General features: G+C 63.5%; 8 protein-coding genes across 8 annotated transcripts; 2 read left to right on the top strand and 6 right to left on the bottom strand.

The window, feature by feature from the left end:
• Positions 1-1842: 1842 nt before the first annotated feature.
• Positions 1843-3555, bottom strand: EMIHUDRAFT_230870 (hypothetical protein; the record flags this gene model as incomplete). The annotated part of the gene is made up of 1 exon (XM_005784888.1): positions 1843-3555. The coding sequence occupies one exon, from the start codon at positions 3553-3555 to the stop codon at positions 1843-1845; it is 1713 nt and encodes a 570-aa protein (XP_005784945.1).
• A 278-nt stretch (positions 3556-3833) lies between these two features.
• Positions 3834-4955, top strand: EMIHUDRAFT_230869 (hypothetical protein; the record flags this gene model as incomplete). The annotated part of the gene is made up of 1 exon (XM_005784887.1): positions 3834-4955. One exon carries the CDS (start codon positions 3834-3836, stop codon positions 4953-4955), a length of 1122 nt encoding a protein of 373 aa, XP_005784944.1.
• A 337-nt stretch (positions 4956-5292) lies between these two features.
• Positions 5293-6554, bottom strand: ACT-4 (putative actin). The gene is made up of 2 exons (XM_005784886.1): positions 6300-6554; positions 5293-6208 (listed from the first exon to the last, which is right to left on the bottom strand). Exons 1-2 carry the CDS (start codon positions 6536-6538, stop codon positions 5317-5319), a joined length of 1131 nt encoding a protein of 376 aa, XP_005784943.1. The 5' UTR covers positions 6539-6554; the 3' UTR covers positions 5293-5316.
• A 1274-nt stretch (positions 6555-7828) lies between these two features.
• Positions 7829-9595, bottom strand: EMIHUDRAFT_441941 (hypothetical protein). The gene has a single exon (XM_005784885.1). It carries the CDS (start codon positions 9541-9543, stop codon positions 7942-7944), a length of 1602 nt encoding a protein of 533 aa, XP_005784942.1. The 5' UTR covers positions 9544-9595; the 3' UTR covers positions 7829-7941.
• Positions 9596-13418: 3823 nt separating this feature from the next.
• Positions 13419-14462, bottom strand: EMIHUDRAFT_230864 (hypothetical protein; the record flags this gene model as incomplete). Its single annotated transcript, XM_005784884.1, has 1 exon — positions 13419-14462. One exon carries the CDS (start codon positions 14460-14462, stop codon positions 13419-13421), a length of 1044 nt encoding a protein of 347 aa, XP_005784941.1.
• A 2958-nt stretch (positions 14463-17420) lies between these two features.
• EMIHUDRAFT_468007 (hypothetical protein) lies at positions 17421-20411 on the bottom strand. The gene is made up of 2 exons (XM_005784883.1): positions 20013-20411; positions 17421-19829 (listed from the first exon to the last, which is right to left on the bottom strand). Exons 1-2 carry the CDS (start codon positions 20385-20387, stop codon positions 17832-17834), a joined length of 2373 nt encoding a protein of 790 aa, XP_005784940.1. The 5' UTR covers positions 20388-20411; the 3' UTR covers positions 17421-17831.
• An 889-nt stretch (positions 20412-21300) lies between these two features.
• On the top strand, positions 21301-22652 carry EMIHUDRAFT_441933 (hypothetical protein). Its single transcript, XM_005784882.1, has 2 exons — positions 21301-21573; positions 21666-22652. Exons 1-2 carry the CDS (start codon positions 21335-21337, stop codon positions 22555-22557), a joined length of 1131 nt encoding a protein of 376 aa, XP_005784939.1. The 5' UTR covers positions 21301-21334; the 3' UTR covers positions 22558-22652.
• Positions 22653-23970: 1318 nt separating this feature from the next.
• On the bottom strand, positions 23971-25705 carry EMIHUDRAFT_41501 (hypothetical protein; the record flags this gene model as incomplete). Its single annotated transcript, XM_005784881.1, has 3 exons — positions 23971-24432; positions 24497-25462; positions 25523-25705. Coding segments are annotated over 3 exons (1611 nt in total), but the record flags the coding sequence as incomplete, so codon positions are not given.
• Between the last annotated feature and the right edge of the window lie 921 nt (positions 25706-26626).

The raw sequence follows: 26626 nt of genomic DNA, 5'->3' as shown, positions 1-26626 counted from the left end.
GAAAGATCTCCTGTTCCGCGGAACGGGAGCAGGCCCCTCCTTGCCCGGTCTGCGATGCAGGGCGGTGGTCGTGCCATCTTCGCGTCGTACTCGAAACCACCACGCCGCAACCGTCGCCGGCGCGCGACACGTTCCCGTAGGCCGGACTGTCCTCGTCGAGAGTGTGTGCCGCCAAGGCGGGACACACTCAGGGGCAGTGCCGACGGGACGCGGCTCGAAGGGTGTGGCTCCGCAGCGCGGCTGGCACTCGTCGCAGAGGCCTCACCTTCGAAAAGTCGGGCATGGCTCTCCCCGCAACATTCTCGCTAACACGCGCGCCCCGTCGAGCCTGGGGCGGGCGCGCTGCGGCCGCACGTCTAACTTCATCATAGTGCCACGACGTGCGGCCTAGATTTAGCACACGCGCTTCTGCTCGCAAACACTCACCCATTGAATTGTCACTGCCCGTGAGTGCGAGATAGGGCTAGCAGTAGGCAGCTAGCCTCTGAGGAGGGCGTCCATAGACACCTCACTAGACCCCACACACGGTCTCGTCCGTGCCTCGCCGGCCGGCGAGATTGCTAGAGGTGGAGCAAGCTGCTCTAGCCTCGCATGTTACTCCTGTCATCTGTTGTGATGTTGTGCCTTTGTTTGTTCCTCTTGGCACCTTGGAGTGCTGGGGGGGGGGCGACAGGAAGAATGTGGCCCTGAGTTATGTGTACGCCGACTCAGGGTGTGTGGCAGCCAGCTGGCTGTGTGTCTTGTGAGCTTGTTTGTGTCTGTGTGTCGCTCGTGCGTGTCGTCATCATCTGTCTCGCCGTCCACCCATACCGCGTTGGTGTCCAGTCCGAGCCTGGCTGTTCTTCACCTTTCTACCTACCTACCTACTAGCTAGAGCTCACACTAGAGGCCGTCATCGCATTCGCCCTGGGACCCAGCGCTGACTTCTGACTGTCGATGCTGTCTTACTATCCCTTTCTCGACTGTCTGAGCTTGTGCGTCTTGGGCCGGGGTTGTGTTTTTGTGTGAACAGACGTCAGGCTGAGACCGAACGCCGGCGAGCGCAAGATTCTTTTCTCGTTCGCGCTCCCAGGAGGAAAGGTTCGTTGGTCGGACTGTGTCCCCTTCCTATCAATCAATCAAACAGCACTGAGCACACGGGACTGTGGTGCGCACTGGCACCAACACATACACCACGGGAGCCGCCTAAAGCCTGGCGCGTAGAGGCACCGCACGCACGCTCTTGCGTCTTGGTACTTGGAGTAGAGCCCCGCCCCCGGCGAGGCCTCAAAAGAGCAACCAAGACACCAATGGGTCACTCGTAGGTACCCTGGGTGGGCGGGGCCTCTACTCGCCAGGTCTAATCCCTAGAAACGGCTCCTAAACGCTAAAGCTTGCGCCGTGCGTAAACGAAGCAGACTTCGTCTTCGAAGAGCGCGGCCGAGAGAAAAAGAAAGAAAGAAAACAGACAACCCAAGGGAGGGATGGGAGGACGGCACGAGAGAGAGCTGAGAGGGCTTGGGTCCCCCCCGAGGGAAAAAACGGCCATAAATAAATAAATAAATAAAAACGGACACCTCTCTACTGTGAGATGGGTAAAAAGGAACAGGTCCCACCCGCCCTTGCCGCTTGCGATCTTTGTGCAGGGTTTTCTTTGTGGGTGTGGTCGGGCGCGGGGCGGCGCGACTACGCGGCTTTAGCGGGGTGGGAAAAGCGCGAAATTCCATTTGGGACGCACAATTCGCACAACACATATTCATCATGCACAACACATTCGCACGGTCTTTGACTGAGTGAGAGAGAAAGAGGGTGACAGCGCGGGAGTGGGAAGGCCCCACAATTACAGATTACACCCCCCCTGCCTCACTCAATGTAGCGGTCGCCGCCGCTCGCCTCGGTGGCGCAGATCGAGTGGAAGCCCTGCGGCACCCCGTGCCGCACCTCCTCGACGACGGCAATCGTGCCGACCACGCCCATCATGGCGGCGGAGAGGCCAATCACCACCGCGATGAGCAGCACGATGAGGCTCTGGGACGCGCCCAGCCGGCGGAGCAGCCAGTCGAGCCCGAGCTGGCCGGCGCACGTGCCAGCCAAGCCGGCGCAAAAGAGGACGCCGGCGTACTGCGGGTCGAGGGCGCCGAAGAGGGCAAAGTTGAGCGCGGCGGTCGCCGAGGTGAAGAGGATCATGAAGGAGGCGGTCGCGCTCGAGACGGCGGGCAGCATCCCCATCTCGAGCATCAGCGGCCCCTTGACGATCCCGCCTCCGATGCCAAACATGCCTACGGACGACTCGGCGGTCGGACATGTCATGGACGCGGCGCGAACGGCCCGCCGCCTGGCGGGAGGCGCGCCGGCGCAGAGCCCTGCCCCCACGCAGAGCAGCGGGTAGAGGGTCGTGTTAGAGACAGTCCACTCGACGTCGTCCGGCAGGAACGGGTAGCCGATCTCGCGCCGGCGGGCGTGCCGCCGCATGAGCGCCGCGCGGATCGCGAGCGAGGCGGCGACGAGGAGCAGCAGCTGCGCGGCCCAGAGCGCGAGGTAGGCGGGCGAGCCGCAGCTCACGTCGAGCAGCGAGTGCGAGCGCGACGTGCCGCGCAGCAGCGAGAGGGCGAAGCAGGCGACCAGCAGCGCGAGCAGGGGAAACACGTCGCGCGCGTAGTGGCGCAGCCGCCGCTCCGCGCGCATCAGCGCCTCGAGCTGGCCGGAGCGGCGCCGCGCGGCTGCCTCCGCCTCCTCCTCGTCCAGCGAGGCGGTGCGGAGGTCCGCGCCTGCGGCTGCAGCGCCGGCGAGGTTGAGGACGGAGCTGCGCTCGCTCGCCGCAGAGGACTGCTCGGCGGCCAGGAGGCCCGACTGCTGGCTCTCGTCGGCGGCACAGCGCAGCCTCGCCCGCTCCTTGTCCCACCGCTCCCTCCCCTTTGCCCAGGTGCGCCGCGCGGTGAAGCTGAGCAGCAGCACGAGCATCAACGTCGTCAGCCAGCTCGGGAAGATCTTGTTGAGGGTGGTGCCGACGAGAGCGCCGAGCATCGTCATCGGCTCCATCATGAGCGCCACCTCGAACGCGATGAGCGGCTTGCGACGGCTCGGATGCGGCTTGCAGAGGTTGAAGCCGAGGTTGGCGACCGCGCCGCCGAGGATGACGACGTTGGAGAGGGGCGTCGCCCGGCGCTCGGGGAAGCCAAAGACGAGGATCAAGAGCGGGATGAGCAGCCCTCCGCCGCCAATGCCGGAGCCGGACGCGAGCGCGGAGGCGACGATCGTGAGCGAGAACCCGACGGTGTCGTGCAGGTCGAGAGGGAGGAGAGACTTGTGGGCGCACACCGCCTCGGAGAGAGGCGGGAGGCCGTGGCTGGTCGCGAACGCCCACTCGTGTGCCACGTCAATGTGGCACTCCATCTCGGGCCCACCCTCGCACTCGGAGTCGTCCACGCACGGCCGGCATATGTTGCCGTCAGTTCCCTTCGGCCACGGCGCGCAAATGTGGATCGGGCCGCAGTCAGCGAGTTGGGTGGACGGGCTGCACGGCGCCGCCGACACAACCCGCGCACTCAGCCAGCTCTCGGCGAAGGCGAAGAGCATCGATGTGCACGGGGTACGGAGCGTGCGCTCGCGGTGAGGGATACAGTGGGCGTGTGGCCGACGGTGAGATCCGCTGGGATACGACGGCAAGAAACCCGTTACGGCCTGGCAGCTCCGGGTTCAAGGACGGAGAGGAGGTTGAGGGGGAGATAATAAGGAGTGCACAGATTGGGTGTTTCCACAATCAAACCGTCCGTGAAGAGTGCTGATTCACGGACCAGCGAGGCTGGCCCGCATGTTCAATCGTGCAGAGGGACGCCCGACTCACAACATCGATTATGCGCGCAGTGCGACACGCAAAACGTGCACGCGACGTCACCCGGAGGTTTCGGACCACGGGGTCGTCCTCTGCCCAGGCCCCGGCGGGCGTCATCGCGGCACTCGAGGCAAATGCCGTGTCGGTCGGCCTTGCCGGTGGCCTCTTCCTCGTAGCAGGCGGAGCTGCTGTGCGTGCCTTTCACGAGGGCGAATCGGAGGCGAGGCGAGCATCTCCCGCTCGAGAGAGCGCCTACCTCGTGCAGGATCTCGAGAGCGATCTGGCCGTTGCGACACCATCTCGCAGCCCAGCCGAGCTGCCCTCCCTCTTCCTCCCGCGCGGCGGCCTGCCCGCTGCGGTTCTGCAGCGATCTAGGGCTCCCCTCTCGCCATCGAGCACGGTGCTGAGCTCGCTAGGACTGCGCGGTGCCCATCTCGAGCGGCTGAGGCGCGACGGAATCGTAGTCCTCGATGGCGCGCTCGGGGCAGACGAGCTGCAGGGCATCGCACAGGAGCTCAAGGCGGAGCGCGTCCAGGACCGGCTGTCGCGGAACCCCAACCATATCGCGAGCGGCGGAAACTCTGACCCGGTGCGCACGGACCGCACGCTCTTCCTCGACAGTGCGGTGCGGGGGGAGTTCAAGTCCGTATTGCCCTGCCTCACGCACGGCGAGCGGCTGCTCCGCTCAGTCGGGCACTTCTTGGAGAGAGAAGGGTTCGGCGGATTCCTTGCTCATGCCGATGAGAGTATTCCACTCCGTGTACCGGACGAGACGCAACTTGCCATCTACGGCCCGGGAGGTGCCTTCTACAAGCCACATCGAGACGGCGGGGGTGCAGAGGCAGCAGCCGGTCCACTCAGCCACCTCCGCTTGAGGGGACTCGGTCGGCGGTTGGTGACGGGCATCCTCTACCTCAACGACAACGGACCTAATGGCGCGCGGCCTTGGCGGGAGGAGGACGGCGGTTGCCTCAGGGTGTATGCGGGAGGCGATTCGACGTCCGAGTGCCATCATGTGGACATTCCGCCGATCGGAGGGCGGATGGTGCTGTTTGATGCGCAGGCGATGTTGCACGAGGTCAGGCCCAATCACCACGAACGCGCCGCGATTACGGTCTGGTTTCTCGTTGGATCGGAAGCATGACAAGAGCTCTCAAGCCCTTTTCTCTGCAGCGCGCGAACCAGTCAGCGCCGAGGCTGGCTGGCTGGACGAGGTGCGCGGGGCTCACCCCCGCCGATAGTCGGGTGTGGGGGGGGGGGGGGGGTACCGGGCCGCGAGCGGACTCTTTTTTACATTTCTACATACACACACAAACAATTTTCTTGACAAGTGAGCCGGAGCAGGAGAGGCGGTATATGTTGTAGCATGATTTCTATGCACCGCACACAGTACATCGGCCCGAGTCACCTAATCGACATCTTCTGACATCGGCCCGAGTCTCGACATCTGAGGGAAAACGGCGAGCAGAGAACTGTCACGGAGGCATGAAGCCTGCTCTTGCTTCTCAGAAGCACTTGCGGTGCACGATGGACGGGCCCGACTCGTCGTACTCCTGCTTCGAGATCCACATCTGCTGGAAGGTGGAGAGCGAAGAGAGGATCGAGCCGCCGATCCAGACCGAGTACTTGCGCTCCGGCGGCGCGATGATCTTGACCTTCATCGACGCGGGCGCGAGCGCGGTGATCTCCTTGGACATGCGGTCGGCGATGCCGGCGTACATGGTGGTGCCGCCCGAGAGGACGACGTTGGCGTACAGGTCCTTGCGGATGTCGACGTCGCACTTCATGATCGAGTTGTACGTCGTCTCATGCACGCCCGCCGACTCCATGCCCAGGAAGGAAGGCTGGAAGAGCGCCTCGGGGCAGCGGAAGCGCTCATTGCCGATGGTGATGACCTGCCCGTCGGGCAGCTCGTACGACTTCTCGAGCGAGGAGGAGGAGGCGGCGGTCTGCATCTCTTGGTCAAAGTCGAGCGCCACGTACGCCAGCTTCTCCTTGATGTCGCGCACGATCTCGCGCTCGGCGGTGGTGGTGAAGGAGTAGCCGCGCTCGGTCAGCAGCTTGACCATCCAGTCGGTCAGGTCGCGGCCGGCGAGGTCGAGGCGCAGGATGGCGTGCGGCAGCGCGTAGCCCTCGTAGATGGGCACGGTGTGCGAGACGCCGTCGCCCGAGTCCATCACGATGCCGGTGGTGCGGCCCGACGCGTACAGCGAGAGGACCGCCTGGATGGCGACGTACATGGCGGGCACGTTGAAGGTCTCAAACATGATCTGGGTCATCTTCTCGCGGTTGGCCTTGGGGTTGAGCGGCGCCTCGGTCAGCAGGACCGGGTGCTCCTCCGGCGCCACGCGCAGCTCGTTGTAGAAGGTGTGGTGCCAGATCTTCTCCATGTCATCCCTGCAGGCGGGGAGAGACGGGCGTGAGATGGGTCCCGGGAGGGGGGTTGCGGGAATGGACTGGGGGGCGGCGGCGGCGGCGGAGCGCGCGCCAGTTGGTGACGATGCCGTGCTCGATCGGGTACTTGAGCGTGAGGATGCCACGCTTGGACTGCGCCTCGTCGCCGACATACGAGTCCTTCTGCCCCATGCCGACCATCACGCCAGGCTGGCGCGGCCGGCCGATGATGGACGGGAAGACGGCGCGCGGCGCGTCGTCGCCCGCGAAGCCCGCCTTGCACATGCCGGAGCCGTTGTCCACCACGAGCGCCGCAACCTCGTCGTCCGCCATTTTTCGGTTGATTATGCTATCAGGGACGAACGAGTTCGACGCTTTCCGCTTCCTTACCTTGGGGCACGTGGTAGGCGCGCGTGTCGTCCTCTTCTGTCCCGCTCTCTGTCTCTCTCGCTCGGGCTCTCGAGGGCGCTCGCTCGCTCTCGCAGTCTCGCACGCCGTGTCAAACGGAAGGTACAATCGTGCGTGCGTCCGAGTATTATGTGAGCTAAGATTATGGCCTAAGGGGGGTGGGTGGAGGGTGGGCAGGGCACGTGATCGCGCGGCGTAGCGGGTACTGTCAAGTTTGGAACATGCGAATGGCATACACACACGCATGTCACGGTCGTCAAACGGAGATTTGACCGCGAGTCAACAGTCTTCCGTCGCCAAGCATGCTCGCAGAAAGCAAGGCGACGATAGCATTCCGGTGTGCCAACGGCGAGCTGGTGCAGGCGCGGCGCTTCGAAATGTGTGTCCTGAGCGCTCACCTCAGGATGCTGCTCGACGAGTTTGGGAGCGCAAATCTGGACCTGATTGATGCGAGCGACTTTGAGGCCCAGGACGTGCAGGACATCATTGTTTTGCTGCACGCGTTCAACAAGGTGGCCGTAGACACTTGCGTCGATAAAATCAGCGCTTCGGACGGAGCTGTACCAGAATGTTTCAACCTCAGCAAGATCGTGTGGCCACATGACCTCGTCCGGTTTGCGCACAAGTATGAGATCCCCCTGATCCTCGAGCTCTGCAAGTTTAGCCTCAACAAAGTCCAGGATGTGAGGGAGATCCTCGCATATGACGCCATTTCACCCGAGAATTCAGATTGGGCAGGCCCCGCCGTCATCGACTTTCTCATGAGGCTTCAACTGGAAGAGTTTGCCGACTTCGAGAAGGACGGCCCAGTGGAGGGCAGAGTGATTCCGCGGCTGTCGCCCGCTCTTATGTACAGGGTCCTTCAGAGGTGTACAGAAAGGCTGGCACAGACGCCATGATCGCACGGCCTGCCGAGAGCACGCCAACCACAAGCGCCTCCTGCTCTGCCGTGCCTGTCTGCCTAACCTGCTGACTGTGGACGCGCGGCGAGAGAGGTGCCTGGTGAGACGCGGCGGTGGCCCACTTTTCGCTTTCTTCTCTGGGTGGGTGGTGGGCTTGGTTAGACACATGATGCGTAAGTTGTTGTTCACTTGCCTCCCCTCCTGACTGGGGAGCCTGGGGTGAGTGGCTGGCTGTGGGTCTATCTGGCTGTCTGGCTGCGCTATAACAGCAGCTCTTCCCTGCGTGGCCTGCCCCCACCGCACAGGCGAGAAAGAAATCTTTCACCACCTGACTTTCTTTATAGACAGTCGCGCAATATTCGCACGCGCACGACAAACCAAGAGGGCACGTGACACAACACATGTCACTTCGCGTCGGCTTGCGGATTACTGCTGCTGCTGGCGCCGCTGGCGCGTGGCTTGCACCTCCGCCATCCGGAGACCGGCGGCTGCCTCCTTGTTCTTCGGCTCGAGCTGCAGCGCCTTGTTGAAAGCGGCGACGGCCTCGGGGAACTTCTCCTCGGCCTGCAGCGCGAGCGCGAGCCGGAAGTGCGCCTTTGCGTACGACGGCTGCAGCGCCGCCGCCGCCTCGGCGTCCTCGCGCGCCTGCGCGTAGCGGCCGAGCTTGAGGAAGCAAGCGGCGCGGTTGCAGCGAGTGGCCGACGCGATGGCCGGGTCGACCGTGCCGCCCTCCCCGCAGTCCTCGGGCCCCGAGGCGGCGAGCGAGAGCGCCTCGGTGTAGGCGACCGCCGCCTGCTGGTACTCGCCCGCCTTGAAGGCCTCGTTGCCGGCCGCCTTTTTGAACTCGACGCGAGCGAGGTGGCGGCCGGCCGCGGTGCCCTCGGCGGTGTGCTGCGCCTTGGCCGCTGCCTCCGACTGCGACTTGACCATCTCGACCATCTGCTGCCGCTCCGCGCCGCTCAGCTCGCGGCCGAGCGAAGAACCGAGCATTCCCTGCACGACCTCGTCGATCTTGTCCGACTTCATCCGCGTCTTGGCGGCGAAGTCGGCGACCTCGCGCTCGGTGGTGGGGAAATCGTTGGACAGACGGACGATCAGCTCCGTCAGCAGCGCCCCCTCCACGTGCCTCGAGATGAACTGGTCCGTCTCTGCCGAGAGGCCCTTGTCGGGCATCTGCGCACGCAGCGTGCCCAAGTCGACCTCGCCGTCGAGCGAGGGCGCGTCGGCAAAGGAGAGCGCGAGGTCGAAGACGCCGGCCGTTAGGCACCGATCGAAGTCGGCCGCGCGCGCGTACTGCAGCTTCACGCCGCTGCAGGCGTCGAGCTGCACCGTCCTCATCGCGGAGGCTATCTTGACTGCGACGCCCTCGCACTGCCACAGCTCAATCGTCTCCGTGAGGACCTTGCCGTTGACGGCGACGGTGGTGTTGACGCACCCCTCAACGAGGAGTTTCACCGCGGCCACGCCCTCCCCCAGCACAACCTCGCATTCAGTGCACTTGCGCAGAGTGATCACCGGCAGCGGCGGCAATCCGGAGGCGTTGAGCGCAATCCGCTCGCCGCTCCTGCCCTCGACGACGTGCTGCACCGCCTTCGATGGGCCGTCCAGCGCACCCTTGGCGCGCTCCTTGGCCTGCCGAAGCAGCTCGTTCTTGTCGGTCGGAGCCTTCCGCTCAAGGCCATCAAGAAGCCGCGGCTCTGCCGCTTCTTCGGCATCGCTGGCGAGAAGTCGAGGCCACAGCTCGGCCACCGCCTTGCGCAAGGAGAGGACGGCCTCGGCCCTGGAGCCGTCGCGCTCAACGCTCCAGAGAGAGTCGTCCACCACGACCACCGCAGCCAGCTCCCCTCCAACCGCCACAGCCTCCTCGCCCGCGCGCACGGCAAAGGAGCGCGGCAGGATCTCGCATGTGACCGAGCCGTCGGCAAGGCCCGCGGGCAGAGGAACGCGGACCTCGAGCTCCGCCTTCGTCTGCGTCCACCGGTACTCGGCGGTCTCGCCACCAGAGTACTGGCCTGGGATGTGCAGCATCTGGGGACCCGTTAGATCGGCGACTCGGCGGCGGCTGGCGCGGACTCCTTGGCGATGCCACGGGAGGGGGCGCGTCCGCCCAGCGGCTAGCGCCCCCTCTTCGCACAGCGGGCGTACCCGCAGCGCCCGGGGAGCGAGCGTCCGCTCTGCGGCCAGCCCGCTCTCCCCGCGTGGCGACGACTGCTCTCAAGAGACAGTCTGCACTCCCGCACCCCCTCTTGCACCCGCCCGCGCCCCCCCCCCCCCCCTGTATACGCGTACATGTCTGATCCTCCTTCATGCACAGTCCACCCCTACCCTTCTGAGGGCCCCATGTCCCCAGCCCACCTAGTTATTAGACCCAAGCCCGCCGTTGCGGCGCACCATCCCCCGAAAGGGGCTTCAAAATTCTCATTTTTTGCGACCACTCTCATACACCACTGAGCACATTACCCTACCCCTTTGGTACCGGTACCCAGCTCCACACTCAAATGGAGCGCCATTCCATCTCAAAGAGTGGAAGCCCAAAACAACGATAACCCGCCGATAAGGCACATAAGCCTAAAACGACTCAGCGATACTCTGACATCGGTGTCCTCGACTTGCCGCACTGGATACTTCGAGATCCATGACGGAGTAATTAACTTCCTAAAAAAAAAAAGTCGGGCGCAGAACCGACACTGAGGGCGGGCGCAGAACCGTCTCCTTCACCAAGAAAGAAATTATAGAAAAAGGCTCTCCGTCCCCACGCACGCCCTCGCAGCCCCACCTCCATTCTTTCGAGGACGGTTGCGGGCTGTGCCCTGTCGACTGCTCTCGCGCACGCTCATCCGATTTGACCGTGTATCCGCAGGAGCACCCGCGTCGATAGGCAGAGTACTAAGGCCCCTCGCCGCTGCAAGCCAGACGTCAAGGCCGATGACAGCGGAGCCCATTTGAGTGCCGGGCCGCGCAAACTACAGCGTGTCCATAAGAATTTTACAACAAAACTCCCTCGCACGACACTGGGCACAGGACCATAAGAATTCTGCGGGCGAAAAATGAGGCGTCTCTGTGAGAATGGGTTGAGTGCTCGAGCTTAGCGCTCGCCGAAGAGGAGTACGACAAAATAGCGCCCGTGATTGCCTGCACGCTGCCCGCACTCACGGACTCCATACCCGAAAGAAAGAGAGAGAGGGCAGCTCGCAGGAGAGATGACGAGAGAACTACAGGTAGTGGGGAAGGCAGCCTCGATTGCCATACAGACATGGGTGCGAAACAACGACAAGACCAAGGCAAGGGCAGAGGAACGAGCGAAGAATATAAGGTGGATAAAGCGCCTGTTCACGGCATGGATGGAGGGTGTGAGCCACGCTGAACGTGCTGAACGTAGAGCCGAACGGGAGGACGCCGGGGAAGACGACTCCGAGGAGGACGACACACCAGTGGTAATCTCGTCGTCAGCTGTCACGATGCACCCGAAGGGGACCCCAGCGCCAGCGCATCATCCGTGAAGGTACAAGTGTTCGAAGAGAGAGTGGACCTGAGCAACGATATGACCTGGCGGCAAATGATCGCAGTGGGCGTCAGAAGAGTCGTCCTTGCGCGAGGAGTGCTCGATAAAGTCGAGGGGCCAAAATATGCCGCGAGGAGGGCAGAGCTCGTGCGACGAAAGGCGAAAGAAGCCGCGAGAGCAAGGGAGCGGCAGGCGGCGGCGGCGTCGCAGGACGAGGCAGAGGAGGGCGACGCGACAGAGGAGGAAGCGACAGGAGGAAGAACGACGAGAGTGGGACGACCGCGAGGTGGCATGAAGGTTGCAGCGAGAATCGGCGAGGGACTGTGCGAAGGGAGATTAGAAAGAGGCAGACGACCAAGGGTTAGGGTGGGCGACGGCTAGCACCACACTCCTCTCCTTAGAAGGGTGGGTGGCGTGAATGCGAGCCATCTAATTTTCTATTTGGGGAAAGTGGCAATGCGGGCCAACGTAAATGTTACTACCGTACGAGAATTTCTTAGTAACGTAAAAGAACGCGGTGAAAACTCGTACGGGTAGAAATTTTGGTGTCGCGCTCGCAGGCAGATGCTATGAGGGGCAGCCTGGTCGCTCTAGGTCTGTGGGGCCCGCACGCGAGTCTCGTATGCGCGGCGACAGCGTCCCAGCATCGGTTGCTGGTGGACTTTGAATCCCCGATCAATAGCAGCGAATTCCACTTTGGCGAGGCGCCGACTCCTAGTCTGGCTGCGGCGGGCAACCAACCTGAGATTTATGCAGCCGCCATTGGCGGCACCGAGCTGTGCTTTGAAGGAAACATCGTTCCGCAGCTGTACTTTTTGGGCGCACAGAAGGCTGCGACCACCACCATTGGGGCAGCCTACGAGGTCGGTGGAGGCCACTTGCAGTCAGCGAGCAAGTGCTTAGAGTGCCTAAAGGAAGGCGTGCGCCTAGATGTCCGTGAGCCCATCCAGTGCATCCAAGCTGGTGGCTCTTTTAAGCGCGATGCGGCGTTGGACTCAGATGAGAGCTGCACGCAAGCAGGGAAGATGTGGCGAACAGGCACCGATGTCAAGGAGAGACGCATATTTCATGACGACGGCTTCTTTGACAACGACGATTGGATGCAGCTGGGACACGTCGAGGCGGTCAAACGCGCCCTTCCCGATGGATTTCCGCCGTGTGAGGCCGCGCGTCCTAAGCCCTTCCTTGCGGCAGACTTTAGCACCTATCTCGGACTGCCCGACGCCGCCCAGAGGATTGCAACAGCATACGGAGGCATGAGGTATGCGCTCTCGTTTGGCATCAGCTTGCGCGAGCCAATGAGCCGTCTGGGCTCGGAGTACCGGCACGTCCAAGACAAGCCCTTTGGCTACTACCTGAAGCACCAGTCCGAAAAGGCGAGCTGGGACACCTTCGAGAAGTTCGTCACACGCGCGGTGAGCATCTATGAGTTCGGGCTCAACCACGATCCGGCGACCCTCTCCAAGCGCGAGCTGAGCGAGTGGAAGAGCGTGAGAAACAGCGGCGTGTTGCCCATCTACGGGTCAATGTACGGGGCCGCGCTGCAGCGGTTCCTGCTCTACTTCCGCCCGCAGCAATTTGTGATTGCGCCGATGCTCGATATGGTCCGAGGCGATGAGAGGTCTAGCGAGTTCATGCGGACGATGGCACGCATCGTCAACGTGTCGTCGGTGGAGGCGGACGCATTCGCCGCTCGCTTTCGCAGGGCTGTCGGCGAGATCTCGCTCAACTCTGGCAGGCGGCTCGAATCTGAGGACATTGGGCACGCGTCCCGGGTACGCAGCGGATCGGAGCTGCTGGGTAGCAGATCGGGAGGCAGCCGCGCTCTGGGTCGCACATCGAGCATCACCTCCGATGAAAATCCGCTGGATGGCATGAAGAAGATGCGCATGCTACTGCAAGAGGATCTGGAGCTCCTCGTGAATCTAATTGTCGAGCACACCGACATCCAGATTCCGACGTTCCCGGAAACTATGCAGAGGGACCATAGCTCGGTGCAGGCTTGGTTAGAGGGGAACTGGTGAAGCCGGACGCCACAGGCGGTGCTGACCCCGCCGCACACCCCGAGATGGCTCAACCCCCCGCCTCCTTCCTCGCGGCTCGCCGGATGCTGGCGCCACAAGTGAAGTGGTCCTGAACGCTGCTGCGTCCTTGCGTGCGTCTTGTCTCCTCTCTCCCGCGCCGCCTGCCGCGTGCCGGTCTGTGTCATTCATGCGCGATGCCGGTTTGTGTCTCTCTCGAGTCTCGGGGTTTCCACAGCTTCGTCCGCGGACTCGGGACTTGTACTATCGCATCAGGCCTGCGCGCTCGCGCGACTCTGCGGTCAAAGTCCAGCCAACAAGCAACATTTTGACAAACTCGCACACCGCATTTTCTATGTCTCACACACTCTCACAGTCTCTCACTCGTGCTGTTCCCGAGTTGAAGCTGCTGGAGGCGCGCGAACCAATCGTTCGATCGGCTTGCGGCACACAACGCAGAGGGCGCGGTGCGGCCCCTGCAGTTCGAGTAGCCGCTTCAGGCAAGCCTCACAGGAGGCCACGTGGCCACACGGCACAGTCAGCGTGTCGCGGGGTGCATCGAGACAGATCGAGCACTGCTCGCCTTGTCCGCTGCCGTTCTCCGCAGCAGCAGCGGCGGCAATAGGGGCGCGTGGGGTGGCTGCCCCCGAGCGCGCGCGCCCTTGCTGCCTGCGCGCATAGGCTTGAGCCTGCTCGTCATTCAGCCGGCGGGGCCGGTGGCCATCGTAGTGGTGCGCTGTCAGAGACATGCGGCATAGAAGCGCCGTCACCTCGCCCGCCGCGCCCGAGCCGCTCGCGCTGTTCGGAGAGACCTCGACCTCGTCGACGAACCAGACCGGGTGGAGGAAGCGCACGCCGATGACGCGCGCCCGGAGCGGGGGCGGCAGGCCCTCCGCCAGGTCCGATATGCGAAGCGAGATTGTGTTTGAGCAAAGGAGCGGCGGAGGCAAAGGTGGCGGCGACAGCTGCTTGTATGTCTCCGCAATCTGCTTCAGCAGCCGCCGCTTGATGTCGAGATCTTCCGGTACCGCCTCGATGATCATTTGCGTGCCCACCGCATCAATCAGATTCTCGACCAGCGTACACCGCGATACGACCTCCTCCACGTCCGCTGTCGAGAGGTAGCCACGCTCGACGTGCTCGTAGAGGAAGGCGCGCATCGTCTGCATGGCACGACGCCTCGAGAAGTCGGTCGAATCGTAGAGCGTCACTTCGCAGCCGCGCCGTGCCAACTCACCCGCCATCACGCAGCCCATCCTGCCGCACCCGACCACCGACGCCCGCAGCCCACAGGGAGGAAGCACCGCAGCCGCGCCGTCGTCGTGCATCGGGACCGGCTCAGGCGGCGATGACGGCCCGGCCTGCGGCGACCCAAGTGGCGCCGATGCGTGGCCAAACAGGAAGGAGCCGAAAGCGTCGAGCATATGTAGCAGCACGGAAGCAGCCGACGCACTGAAGTTTTTTTTTATGAGCCCTCCAGGGGGCAGTGCAGTACGCGCCTACCACGCGAGTGCGCGCCGCGGTGCCGCTGGTGAAACTGGCCGTCAAGCACCTCGCATCGCTACACCTCTCACGGGTCTACCGACCGATGCGTACCCTTGACCCATCCCGCCCGCCGGACGGACGGACGATGCAACGGCCACGACGCGCTTCTATGATCTATTAGCTCATACCGAACGAGAAGGGCGCGCGATCCAAGACGACACGAACCGAGAGTGGGAAATCGAGTGCATCTTGGCGCAGCGCACAAACATCGAGCGAGGGGAGCCGGAGTACAAGGTAGGTGCGATGGCGAGACGCATCCGAGGAGGAGGATGAGTGGCTAGCGCAGGAGGCAGTCGCGGGCCCACTCCTAGACGCCTTTACCGCCGCAGTGGGCCCCTCCGACGGCAGCGACGTAGGTGGGGACGGAGGCAGAGATGAGCCAAGTGACGGCGAGGGCGACAGTGACGATGGCGACGGCGACGGGGGGGGAGAGGGGAATGGCGAGAACGCAGCCTCTGATGAACGAAAGATAGCGCGGTCTATCTTCCGCTCTATCCACGACAGGTCCCTATCACGGCCGACGTCAGACACGGCGTACTCAGTGTTGACTGATGCGCTACCGGTTGGACCGCGAAGATGTAAGAAGCCACGTCGACGGGGGCTGTGCGACCTGTGCGGCCTACTGGGCGGCGTGAGAGCAATCGAAACGACACGCCACCTCGCCCTCGAATGTCCATACACCACACTGACCCTCGAGGCGGTACTCCGCGCAGTCCTGGAATGCACGACCCTGGATGAAGCCGTGCTAGAGGAGGTACGGGGCGTGGGGAGGGAGCAGCTAGTCCACGAATACCGCCGCCTCTGCATCACCGGTTTCCGTCTGACCACGGGCAGAGGACAGATGGCTGAGGGGCGCATTGGGGCGACGCCGACTCGCGTTATTATGCTTGAGACACTTGCAGGCATCGTACGACGGCGCCACCGGAACGCCCTCCTCGCGCCGGAGGACACGCCGGACGTGCGAGTTGACACGATTTACAACGAGGCGCGCCGAGCCCTAATCCGGACTTACGCCCACACCCGCCGCCGAGCTCTCGACGAGGAGAAGGCGATTCGCCTCCGAATCCCGGGCTGGCAGCCGTCGCCAGGGGAGGGGCCTGTTGCGGAGTGGGAGACGGAGTGGCTCGCCTCAGGTTTCTTTTCCAGCGAAGGTGAGTGCGAGCTCCCCGAGACGCTCGAATCTGTCGCTCCGAGGGGTGGCGGCAAACGGCTGCGCGGTGAGCACAGTCGCACTCCTCTGTGTAGCGCCTCAGGGCGAAGGGGGGGCATGCCGGGTCAAGCTGAGACTAATGGTAGAGGCACCACAGGGGTCGTTCTTCGCCCACAGCAGCAACTGACAGAACAGGCGCAACGACGCCCGCCCGACTGGGTGGCATACACAGACGGGTCGGAAGACCTAGGGAAAGCAGGGTGGGCCTATACAGTACTCATCGGGGGCGACGCCATCGGCGATGAGGGCGCAGCGCTGACGAGCGAGGGCTACGGGCCAGTTGTCACTTCGGCGGCGCACCCAGCCTACCTCGGCGCGCGAAAGCATACCAACAACACGGCGGAACTAATCGCCCTAGCCGAGCTGCTCCGTGCTCTCCTGTCCTCGTCACCGCAACGAGCGGGCTCACGCGGAGTAGTGCGGACCGATAGCGAGTACGCGGCGGCGTGCATGATGGGGAGGGTGACCCCCAAAACGAACATACAGCTAGCGGAGCGCCTTCGTTCCCTCTGGCGACGCCTTCGCGCCAAACACACCGTGACGTGGAGGCATGTGGCGGGTCACAGCGGCAACAAATGGAACGACTACGTCGACGAGCTAGCTGCTCGCGGCAGGCAAGGTGACAGAGGCTCAAACGCTGCCGAGTGGGCGGACGACACCATCCCGACGGACACTCCCGACGACGGGAGCGACACGGAAGGACCCGCCCCCGCCCCTCGGGGCGGGGGCCCCCGCCCCCCCGGGGGGCCCTTTGGGGCCCCTCCAGGGGGCGACCCCTCTGGGGAGGCCGGCCTTCCCCGTGCCGGTTCTCCCCAACCAACCCCGCCGGCAGCGCGAGCTGCCGGCCACATTGAGCGGTTCGTCCGCGTCGCGCACTCGTCCCAACCGGGGGCCGCTGACTCGATCTGCGCGCCAACGGCTGGTGACGCTGTGTTGCCCTTGAGCTAGTCCTTCCCCGGTCGCCTAGCCTCTGCGCTGTCTGGCGGACGCCTGTATGCCATGCACGCGGACCACGCTTGCGTGGATGCGTGGCTGGCAGGCTGACTCGTGTGCGGGGTAACCCGCGCACGGGGAAGCTTCACGGGTTCGAGTCGTCAAACATTGAGCAGCGGAGGTGTGCAGAGGGGAACCGGGAGGCGGTAAGTCGTCTCGTCGCCCGGCGCTGCTTGCAGCACCATGGCGATGACGCTAAGAGGTTCCTCTTTTCCGCGCCCCCCCCCGCAAGGCGCGCTCGATACACATATGACTTTGGGACTGGAGCGCACTGGCACTACACAGGTACACCACGCGTGAAGAAAGTTTATGTTTCCGTCGCACGACACTAGGCACGGGAGGACTGGCGCGCACTGGAAGAAAAGAATTTTCCGCTACTCTGAGCACTCTCGCACAACACTGGGCGCGGGAAGACTGCGCACTCGGCACTGGCACTTGCACACTGGCACTACATGTAACGCAGGTGCACCGCGGAGAAGACGACGAGCAAAAATAATTACGACGACCCAAGTGCACCGGCCACACCGCCCTCGCTCTGCGCTCTGGCCCTCGCCCTGCACGAGCGACGGGAACGAGCTACTACACTCGTAACTAGGGCCTAGGCGATAAGTTAGGGAAAGGAAAGGCGCTGCTGAAGTCGCTAGAACCAACTTTTCTTCATCCTATCTTACACCTCGCGCACGGCGGGTAGTAGTACTACTGGACGCAACCCTCTCGTCTCTCTCTCTCTCTCCTCAAACCGAGCTCTCACAGATTCAGACACGTACCAGGAACCACAAAAAACCGGGAGAATCGGTGGCTACGGGGAGAAAAACGGGCAGCGGCACAGGGGCACGCGAGTGTGGGGTGGGGTGTGGGTGTGCGTCCCGCGGTCCCGGCGACGGGAGGGACGGCACCGCCTCAGCGAGGTGCTAGTGTCTCGCTCGGCGGAGGTGACGAGGCACCACACGCGTCGGGACTCGCCGCTACGCACGCGCCCGCGTGGGAAAGCAGCGCCATGGGGTGGAGGCCGGGATATGCGGCCAAGACGAGACTGCAGCAGGCGTCACGGGCGGGGCGGGGCGGAGCCGCGCGAGTGGCCAGCCTCGGGCATCTCGACGTCGGAGGTGCGGCAGCCCTCGCCGGGGCGGGGCTCGCGGTCCGCGGCGGGGGAGAGCGGAGCGCTGCGCGTCGGCGGGGCGGGCGGTCCCGTCGGGCCCACCTCGGGGAGCGCGGCCGCGGCGCTCGGCGAGCTAGCAGCCTCGCCCTCGCCCGGCGGCCTCGAGGCGCGCGCCGCCGCCCCGCTGCCGCCACCCTCCTCGTTCGCCGACGCGGACGAACGCGACCCGCCGCCCGTAAGGATGGACGTGAGCGGGCTCGTGCGGCCGGAGGAGCTCGAGTGCGCGCCTCCCTCCTCGGTGAAGAGCGAGTTGATGATCTCCTCCATCAAGTCGGGCTCAGCTACCAGCTCGTTGAGGGAGCCGCCTCCAAACGACTCAGCGCCATCGTCCCTCTGCTGCGCCGACTGCGAGAGCTGGCTCGCGCGCGCCTCGCTGACCAGCCGCTGCATCAGCGCCTGCTGCTCGGTCGACGTGGCCTGCTGCGCCAGCCGCTGCTGCTGCTGGATGTGCGCCTGCAGTAGCTGCTGCTGCTTCTGGTGGTGCAGATGCAGCATTTGCATCTGCAGCTGCTGCTGTCGGATCTGGTTGGTGATCTGGTTGGTGACCTGCGCCACGTGCTGCAGCTGCTCGCTGCGCGGCGACGCTGGCGCGGCTGTCGCGCGGCTGGCGGGCCGGCTCGCGCTGCCCGCCGCAGAGTCGTCTCCCTCTGAGCTGCGCTTCTCGAGTTTGAGCTCGTCGAGGCTGCCGCTCACCCCGGAGCGGGACAGCTTCACGCCGACGAACGGCTGATCCGACGCGGCGGTCGGCGAAGAGGATCGCGAGGGACGCGACAACAAGTCCGCCGCGTCGCCGCTGCCCGCCCTCGCTGCCGGCTGAGCCGCCTCTGGCGAAGAGCCGGAGCCGGCGCGGCGCCGCTTCTGCGTCTGCGACTGCTGCGGCGCGATCGGGTGCGCGGCCACCGTGGGCTCGGCCGACACCCAAGCTGCGCTTTGCATCGACACCATCTGCTGCCACTGCTGTGTCAGCGCCGGCAGTGAGATGCCGTCGCCAGCGCCGGGCTGCAGCGTCCCAGAGCTGCCGTTAGCAGCGGCGGTGGCGGCGGCGGCGGCGAGGACGGCCTCGGAGACGAGCGGCTGCGGCCCGCTGCCGCCCCCCCTAGCGGCCTCGGCCGCGACCGCCTGCCTCAAAAAGTCGCTCCGCAGCGCCTGCACCACCTGGCTGTTGTTGCCCATGGCGGCCGGCGGCGTTGCCGGCGGCGGCTTGGCCATCCCCTTGGCCGCGTCACCCAGCTGCGAGAGGGCGGCGGAGAGGCCGGGAGGCAAGCTCGTGTCCACCGCGCCGCCACCGTCGCCGTCCGGCTGCTTGCCCTCCCTGCTGCTGCTGTCCGAGGCGGGCGCGCCGGCCCCGCTGCTGCCACTGGCGCCCCCGGCGTCAGCTGCGCCGCCAGCCGCACCACCCCCCGCCGTGCCCTGCGCGCCGCTGGAGACTGCACCTGCGTTCCCCGCCGCGGCGGCTCCCTGCGACAGGGCAAGCCACTGCGCCAGAGAAGGGGGGAGCGATGCCATGAAGGCCCCAGTCGCGCCGCCGTCCCGCGTGTCAGCCGCGCTCGCCGCGCCTCCGCCCTCGCCGCCGCTGCCGAGCAGCCCCCAAGAGCCCGCTGGCGGCAGTGGCAGGGGCGGAAAGTTGCTCAGGCCCCATCCCCACTGGTTGCCGATGCCAAAAGCGCCCGATCCGCCCGTGCTCAACTGCGCTGCTGTCGCCGCCGCCGCGTGCGCCGCCGCCGCAGCCCACATCTCGGAGCTCGTGCTCGGCCCGCCGCTCGCGGAGCCGAGCGTAGACGCGCTCGGCGCCTTTGAGTCGTCGAGCATCACGTCGTGCTGCCGCCGAGTGGGCCCAACCTGCGCGCCGGAGCCGAAGTTCATGAGCGCGGCCTTGATGTCCTCCTGCGCGAGGGGGGACGCACGGGTGAGAGACTCGCACAGGCACCGGGCCCGCCACAGAGGGTGAGTCGCAGAGGACAGCGCATCCGGCTGCTGCTGCGCGTCTTGACGCGGCGGCGGTGTGCGCAGCGCGTGACAGGGGTGGAGACAGAGACGCGTGCTAGCTGCGCCGGCGGACGCGCGCACCGACGTGCTCAGAAAGTTTGGCTCAGCCTTGTCCTCTGACCGCGCAGGCACCGGCTTGGCGCCAGACCTCTGCCGCTTGTTCTGGAACCAGACCTGCACCTGTCTCGGCGTCACGCGCAGCTCTGCAGCGAGATTCTTGCGAGTCTCGACGGACGGGAACTTGTCGTCCTTAAACACTTGCTCCAGTGTCTGCAGCGCATGTTTCGGTATGTTCCAGCGAGTCGTCTTGCCCTTCCGCTTCTTTGCAGGGCCGGCGTCGTCTCCTGGCGAGTCGAGCTCCACCACACCGTCAGCGACGGGTGGAGACTCCTCGCTGGCCTCTCCTAGCAGGCCAGGCGCCACGAGTGCCACCGGCCGCCCTGGCGCTTCGGCCATCCGCTGCGTGGTGAGAATCTTGTTAGGCCTTCGCGCATCCGAGGTGTTCGCCGTCCTCTAATGAGTTCATCACCAGCACTGTTATTTTTTTATTTTTTGTGTGTGTCTCTCTCTCTGGCTGTTCTTCACCTTACTACCTACCTACCTCTCTCTCTCAGTGTACAGTGTATGTCTTACGTACATTCCCGGAGGAGGACTGCGCATGACTGGGTTTGCGATGAGAAGCGATCCGAAGGTGGCATTCGTTCGGGTGATTAGATCACTAGACACTTCTACCGCCGAAACGCAAGAGCACTGCGACGGATCGGGCTCATGCTAGCATCCACCTCGCGGGCCGCCGATGTTCTGGCCCAGCGAGGCTGCTGCGGAGCACTCGCGGGCCGATTTTCTGGCCCAGCGAGGCCGCTGCGGGACACACACACCGTTTTTTTGACCCCTCCCCAAAACGTAGCCAGCACCTGGCGACACGCGTGGGCTGTGTGACGAACACACACCAGTCGACTCGCATCGTTTGCCTCCATGAACGGCGGAGTTATTCTCGCACCACACCTCGCGCACCCCGTCTCGTTTCCTTTCCGTGTTTCTCCACAGCACCCTCTCATTTCCTCTCTACTCGAGTAGTTTCCCGTCAGACTCAGTCAGGGAAACTCGAGAGTTGCCAGAATGGAGCACCAAACACCCTCTAGTTTCCCTGGAACTTTCCGGAAACGCAAAGTGCTGGGGACCCTCTCGTTTCCTTTTTGGTTTCCGGAAACATGGATACAGGCCAAATCTGGCTCCAACGAAGGTGGACACGCCCATAGCTGGGGACACTACTAGGTCACACACACACACACACACACACTGAATATACTCACACGCGGGGCATATGGGGCGACGCGTTCCAAGGGGCAAGGAGTTGGCAAAGTATCGGCGTCGGCGGACGAGACAAACGGACATAAACACACATGGCGGACGACGAGGTTGCGGCGCTCGTGGTGGACAACGGCTCCGGCATGTGCAAGGCGGGCTTCGCGGGCGACGACGCGCCGCGCGCCGTCTTCCCGTCCATCATCGGCCGGCCGCGCCAGCCTGGCGTGATGGTCGGCATGGGGCAGAAGGACTCGTATGTCGGCGACGAGGCGCAGTCCAAGCGTGGCATCCTCACGCTCAAGTACCCGATCGAGCACGGCATCGTCACCAACTGGCGCGCGCTCCGCCGCCGCCGCCGCCCCCCAGTCCATTCCCGCAACCCGCCCTCCCGGGACCCATCTCACGCCCGTCTCTCCCCGCCTGCAGGGATGACATGGAGAAGATCTGGCACCACACCTTCTACAACGAGCTGCGCGTGGCGCCGGAGGAGCACCCGGTCCTGCTGACCGAGGCGCCGCTCAACCCCAAGGCCAACCGCGAGAAGATGACCCAGATCATGTTTGAGACCTTCAACGTGCCCGCCATGTACGTCGCCATCCAGGCGGTCCTCTCGCTGTACGCGTCGGGCCGCACCACCGGCATCGTGATGGACTCGGGCGACGGCGTCTCGCACACCGTGCCCATCTACGAGGGCTACGCGCTGCCGCACGCCATCCTGCGCCTCGACCTCGCCGGCCGCGACCTGACCGACTGGATGGTCAAGCTGCTGACCGAGCGCGGCTACTCCTTCACCACCACCGCCGAGCGCGAGATCGTGCGCGACATCAAGGAGAAGCTGGCGTACGTGGCGCTCGACTTTGACCAAGAGATGCAGACCGCCGCCTCCTCCTCCTCGCTCGAGAAGTCGTACGAGCTGCCCGACGGGCAGGTCATCACCATCGGCAATGAGCGCTTCCGCTGCCCCGAGGCGCTCTTCCAGCCTTCCTTCCTGGGCATGGAGTCGGCGGGCGTGCATGAGACGACGTACAACTCGATCATGAAGTGCGACGTCGACATCCGCAAGGACCTGTACGCCAACGTCGTCCTCTCGGGCGGCACCACCATGTACGCCGGCATCGCCGACCGCATGTCCAAGGAGATCACCGCGCTCGCGCCCGCGTCGATAAAGGTCAAGATCATCGCGCCGCCGGAGCGCAAGTACTCGGTCTGGATCGGCGGCTCGATCCTCTCTTCGCTCTCCACCTTCCAGCAGATGTGGATCTCGAAGCAGGAGTACGACGAGTCGGGCCCGTCCATCGTGCACCGCAAGTGCTTCTAAGGAAGGTAAAAGGGGGGACCGGAGGGAGCGAGTTGTTTATATGTGCGAGGAGTTCCTGTGCGAGGGTTCCTGCTAAAATACTTCACCTCTTCATTACTATAGACACACGAGTCATTACTAATGCGTCTAATCACATTACTCTCAGTTCCACACCACTCACCACGCCCGAGAAAAGCGACTATCCCGATGAGCGAAGTCACGTCACGACCGCGTCGCTCTTCTCCTGGTCTCGTGCCGGCCGCGGGCTCTGGAGAGTTGAGTGCTGCGGGATAGACTACGGGAGAGGGCTGAGGGGGTCTCGGCTCTCGCTGTACTGTCTTTTAAGCTAGGTAAGAGAAATGAAAGATTCTTGGGGGTTCTAGTTTCCTTTCTCGTAGCGACGTTGCTGACAGTGGCTAGATTAGAGGCTGCGATTCCAAGATCTCGCGTGTTCATTTTATTTTTCGCCTTGTGGGGAAACGAACTTCGGCCCCCGAAATCGCATGTGTGTGTGTATGTGCCACGATGGCGCAAAGCGTCGATTCGAGCGACGCAAGCCCCGGGGCGGAAAGCGTTGACGCTTCGAGCATCGAACAGCTGACAGACCGATGGCTTAGCTCCCGCGTCAGCGCTCGAGCCTCATCCGGACCCCTTGCGCCAGGCTCGCCGCGAGCCACGCTATCACATTCACCTGGGCCAGGCTCCTACTCGCCAACAGCCCTTCGCGCGGGTGGATGCACCTTCAGCAACAAGGCCGGATCTGCTTTTGGATCGGCTACCTCTGTACGGGCACATCACGCGATGCTTTCTGACGGACCGCTTGGAAAGGCTCGTCAAGGGGGTCCTGGCCCGGGTGAGTTCAAGCAGGCAATGACCACGCTTCGCTCAGGAGGTGCTACCCTCGGCGGATCTGCAGTTCCCGTATCCTTTGGCTCGTCACCACGACGCCACCACGCCGCTCTCGCCGACGGCCCACTCGGGAAAGAGAGGCACGGCGGTACACTTTGGTGACGCGGGGGCTTCTGCACTTCGTCCACATGAGCCTCATGTTTGTGTGGATCAGGCGGCCCGTGATACACGCCGCGCGACGGGAGGCTCCTGTGCTTAGCTGTGTCGTAGTATCGAAACAAGCAGGAGTTTTGAACGGCACGACAGCGCATCTTTCTTTCAAGCTTCTCCTCGCACACACTCCACAGTCTCTCCCAGCTCCCACCTAGGGCTAGGCCTCTCTCTACTCGCACGTTTGTTGGCGCGGGGCCCCGGGGGAACCAGGCGGGCTGCGACATGGCTGCGACTGACAAGGCCAAATTATCGAGCTCACGCAGCCGCCGAGGAGGGCGGATCGGGGTTCCGTGGTGAGGGTTCTGGGGTTTCATCATGTGCCTTATTGAGGTACTCGTCCCAGTGCAGCTCCTTGTCATAGTACAGCTCTCCGAGAGACGGGCCGTGGTTCTTGACGCTCTCACGTACAAGCGTCTGCAGCTCAGTTCGCATTGTGCGCAGCTGGAGTTGCTCGCGGAAGAGGAGCTGATTGAAGAGCGGCTGCAGGTCCTTGATGGCAATCATGCCCGCCTCAGCGGAGATGACACCAATGTACGACATGAGAGGGAAAGAGAGGAGTATGAAGAAGACCGTCTTGGCAGCCAGGCCCGAGAAGAGCAGCAACAGGAAGGCATACGTCAACCACAGCGCCGGCAACGCAATGATGGCGAGCTTGATTGCCTCAGAGAGCACCACATCTTCCGCCTCGATCTTCACCTTGGAGCCCGCAAGCGCTTTGATTTGCGCCTTGGCTGCGTACCGAGTCGATGCAATGCCGACAGGCAAGTTGAGCAGCAGGTTGGGGATCGCTGAGATGACCAACAGGATGAGGATGTGCACCGCGGAGAGCACCACCTTGGCGGGTTCGATCCGCAGCGTGGGGACCTAGGGTCCGACGACGCAGAGCGGGATCAGTCACCAGCTGTTTACTGCTTTGGGTTCGGCGAGGGAGTCTCGCCTGGTGGTCACGCAAGCCGAGCGCAGCGAGTGTGTCGCGGTACTCAGCGAGCTTCGCGCGCAGGTTGGCGATGTCCTCGGGCAGGTTGCCACCCCCTTGCGAGAGCAGCTTCTTGTAGCCCTCGGCGAAGCGCCGATTGAGGTCTTGCTTTGCTGCCGTGTCGAGCGCCTCGTAGTCGCGCTGGTAGAGGCGGCGCGCTGTGTGGACGAGAGTGAGCGTGTCGTAGGAGTCCGTCGTCACCAGTGCAGCGCGCAGGCCGTCCTCGACGTGCCCCAGGAACCGATTGCAGGCCCCGCGCTTGTCCTTCTCGTACTGCTTGACGAGCTCCTCTGAGATGGTCACCGGACTGCCAAACTCGATAACCACGCGCGAGCGGAACTGGCTCCGGGCAAAGTAGGTGAGCCCGATCGGCACCACCGGGACTGAGATGTTGTGCTCCTCGAGGCAGCCGAACGCCATGAGTGCAACGCCGGCCTGCAGCGGCAGCAGGTCGGTCCGGTCGTGCGACCCGCCCTCCGGAAAGATGCCGATGCAGCGCCCATCCTTCAGGGCGTCGAATACGGAGCGAAACATCACCGACTGGTCGACCCGCGGCAGCACATCGAATGTCACGCCGTCAAGGACGGGGCAGGGCGAGTCGGCCGGTGTCGCAATCGTCAGAGCGCTCGGCCCGGCGATGCTGCTCACCTTGTAGGCAGTGGCAGAGCCTGCGAACCGCACCTTATCTCCCGGGCGCAGCTGCGCCGGGAAGTCGGTCCCCTCGCCCTTCACCTCGGTCTTAGTACTGGACGACTCAGCGGTCACAATAGTGCCCTGGCCCTTCTTTGCCGAGTCTTGCGCCCGCGCGACGGGGATGCCGCTGCACAGCTTGGCAAAGTCGCCAATGATGGGCCTGTCCCACGACTTTTGTGCAATCAAGAAGGAGATCTGTGAGCGCAGAAGGGGAGATGGTCAGCCCACCGTGGCGTGGCGCAACAGAGGGGCTACTGGGCTCAATGCCTTGAACGGATTCGAGCAAATGACTTGCAGCGCATCCACAAACTGATTGGCGTGGTTACCGGTGAAGATGATCGGGCCCTTGCGCGGCACGTTGTCAAGCCCAACGATCTCGATGTTTGAAAAGACAGTCGAGAGGATGACGCGGAAAAAGATGCGCATCGAAAAGTACACCACATTCGAAAAGTCGGAGATCACAGTGTACACAAGCACCGCCAGCGCGGTCAGGCCAAAGGCGTAATTTGGGACTCCCGTCTCGTCGCAAAAGAGTTTTACCGGGTTGAGCCAGTCAAAGGAGAGGGCGATCCAAATGAGGCATAGGAAGACATGTGTGTTGGTTGGCGAGTCGCCGCCGAGCACCTTTGACCCCGCACGCCCGCTGTCCGCGTCGACACCGTCGCCCATTACGTCGCGACGAGTTTACTCATATCTTCCGCCGAGGATCGGCCCGCAATCGAAGTCTTCTTCTCTTGAGGGCATTCACGCCCAACCCGCCTGGGCAGAGCAGGGGCCTGCCCCGCTAGCAGTCGATAGCAGCGAGGTCTGAAGAATCGAAGCAACAGTGGCCGCGTGAGATTGCCCCTTGCCCGAGAGCCCTCTGACAGGACTCAGGAGTCCTGAGCTCTGTGAGTGTCCGTCGTATCGTAACACTAAATAAAACACTATGCGGTATGGTAAATGGAGTATATGGACCTATGACCGTATATGCCTTGTATGCCTGACTCTCTCTTCGTCAACCACACGTGCCACGAATCCTCCGCTTGCTCAATCCTCTATTTCTGGCTAGAAGCCTCCTTCGCTCCTATGTTCCATTTCACTCTGACGTATTCTTTCTCTGACGCATTACGGTAATGGGAAGCTAAGGTACGGACTCAAAAGCACGTCCCATTGCTTGAGAAGACACCACAAACGCGGCACGGCCCGTTTTGGCTGTCTGCGGAGATTCCCATTCTGTGTCTTAGAGAGCAGCCACACACAGTTTTTTGAGGCATTCGGAGTCATTCGATGGCCATGAGTGCGATTGTGTGTATGAATGGTTGGGTAGTAGGGCTAGAGGGTCGCTCTACACTTAGCCTCTGCAGCGAGCGAGCGCTC

This window comes from Emiliania huxleyi (genome assembly GCF_000372725.1).
Source record: "Emiliania huxleyi CCMP1516 chromosome Unknown EMIHUscaffold_167, whole genome shotgun sequence".
Classification (NCBI taxonomy): Eukaryota; Haptophyta; order Isochrysidales; family Noelaerhabdaceae; genus Emiliania; species Emiliania huxleyi.
This window is presented reverse-complemented; position numbering and strand designations above follow the sequence as displayed.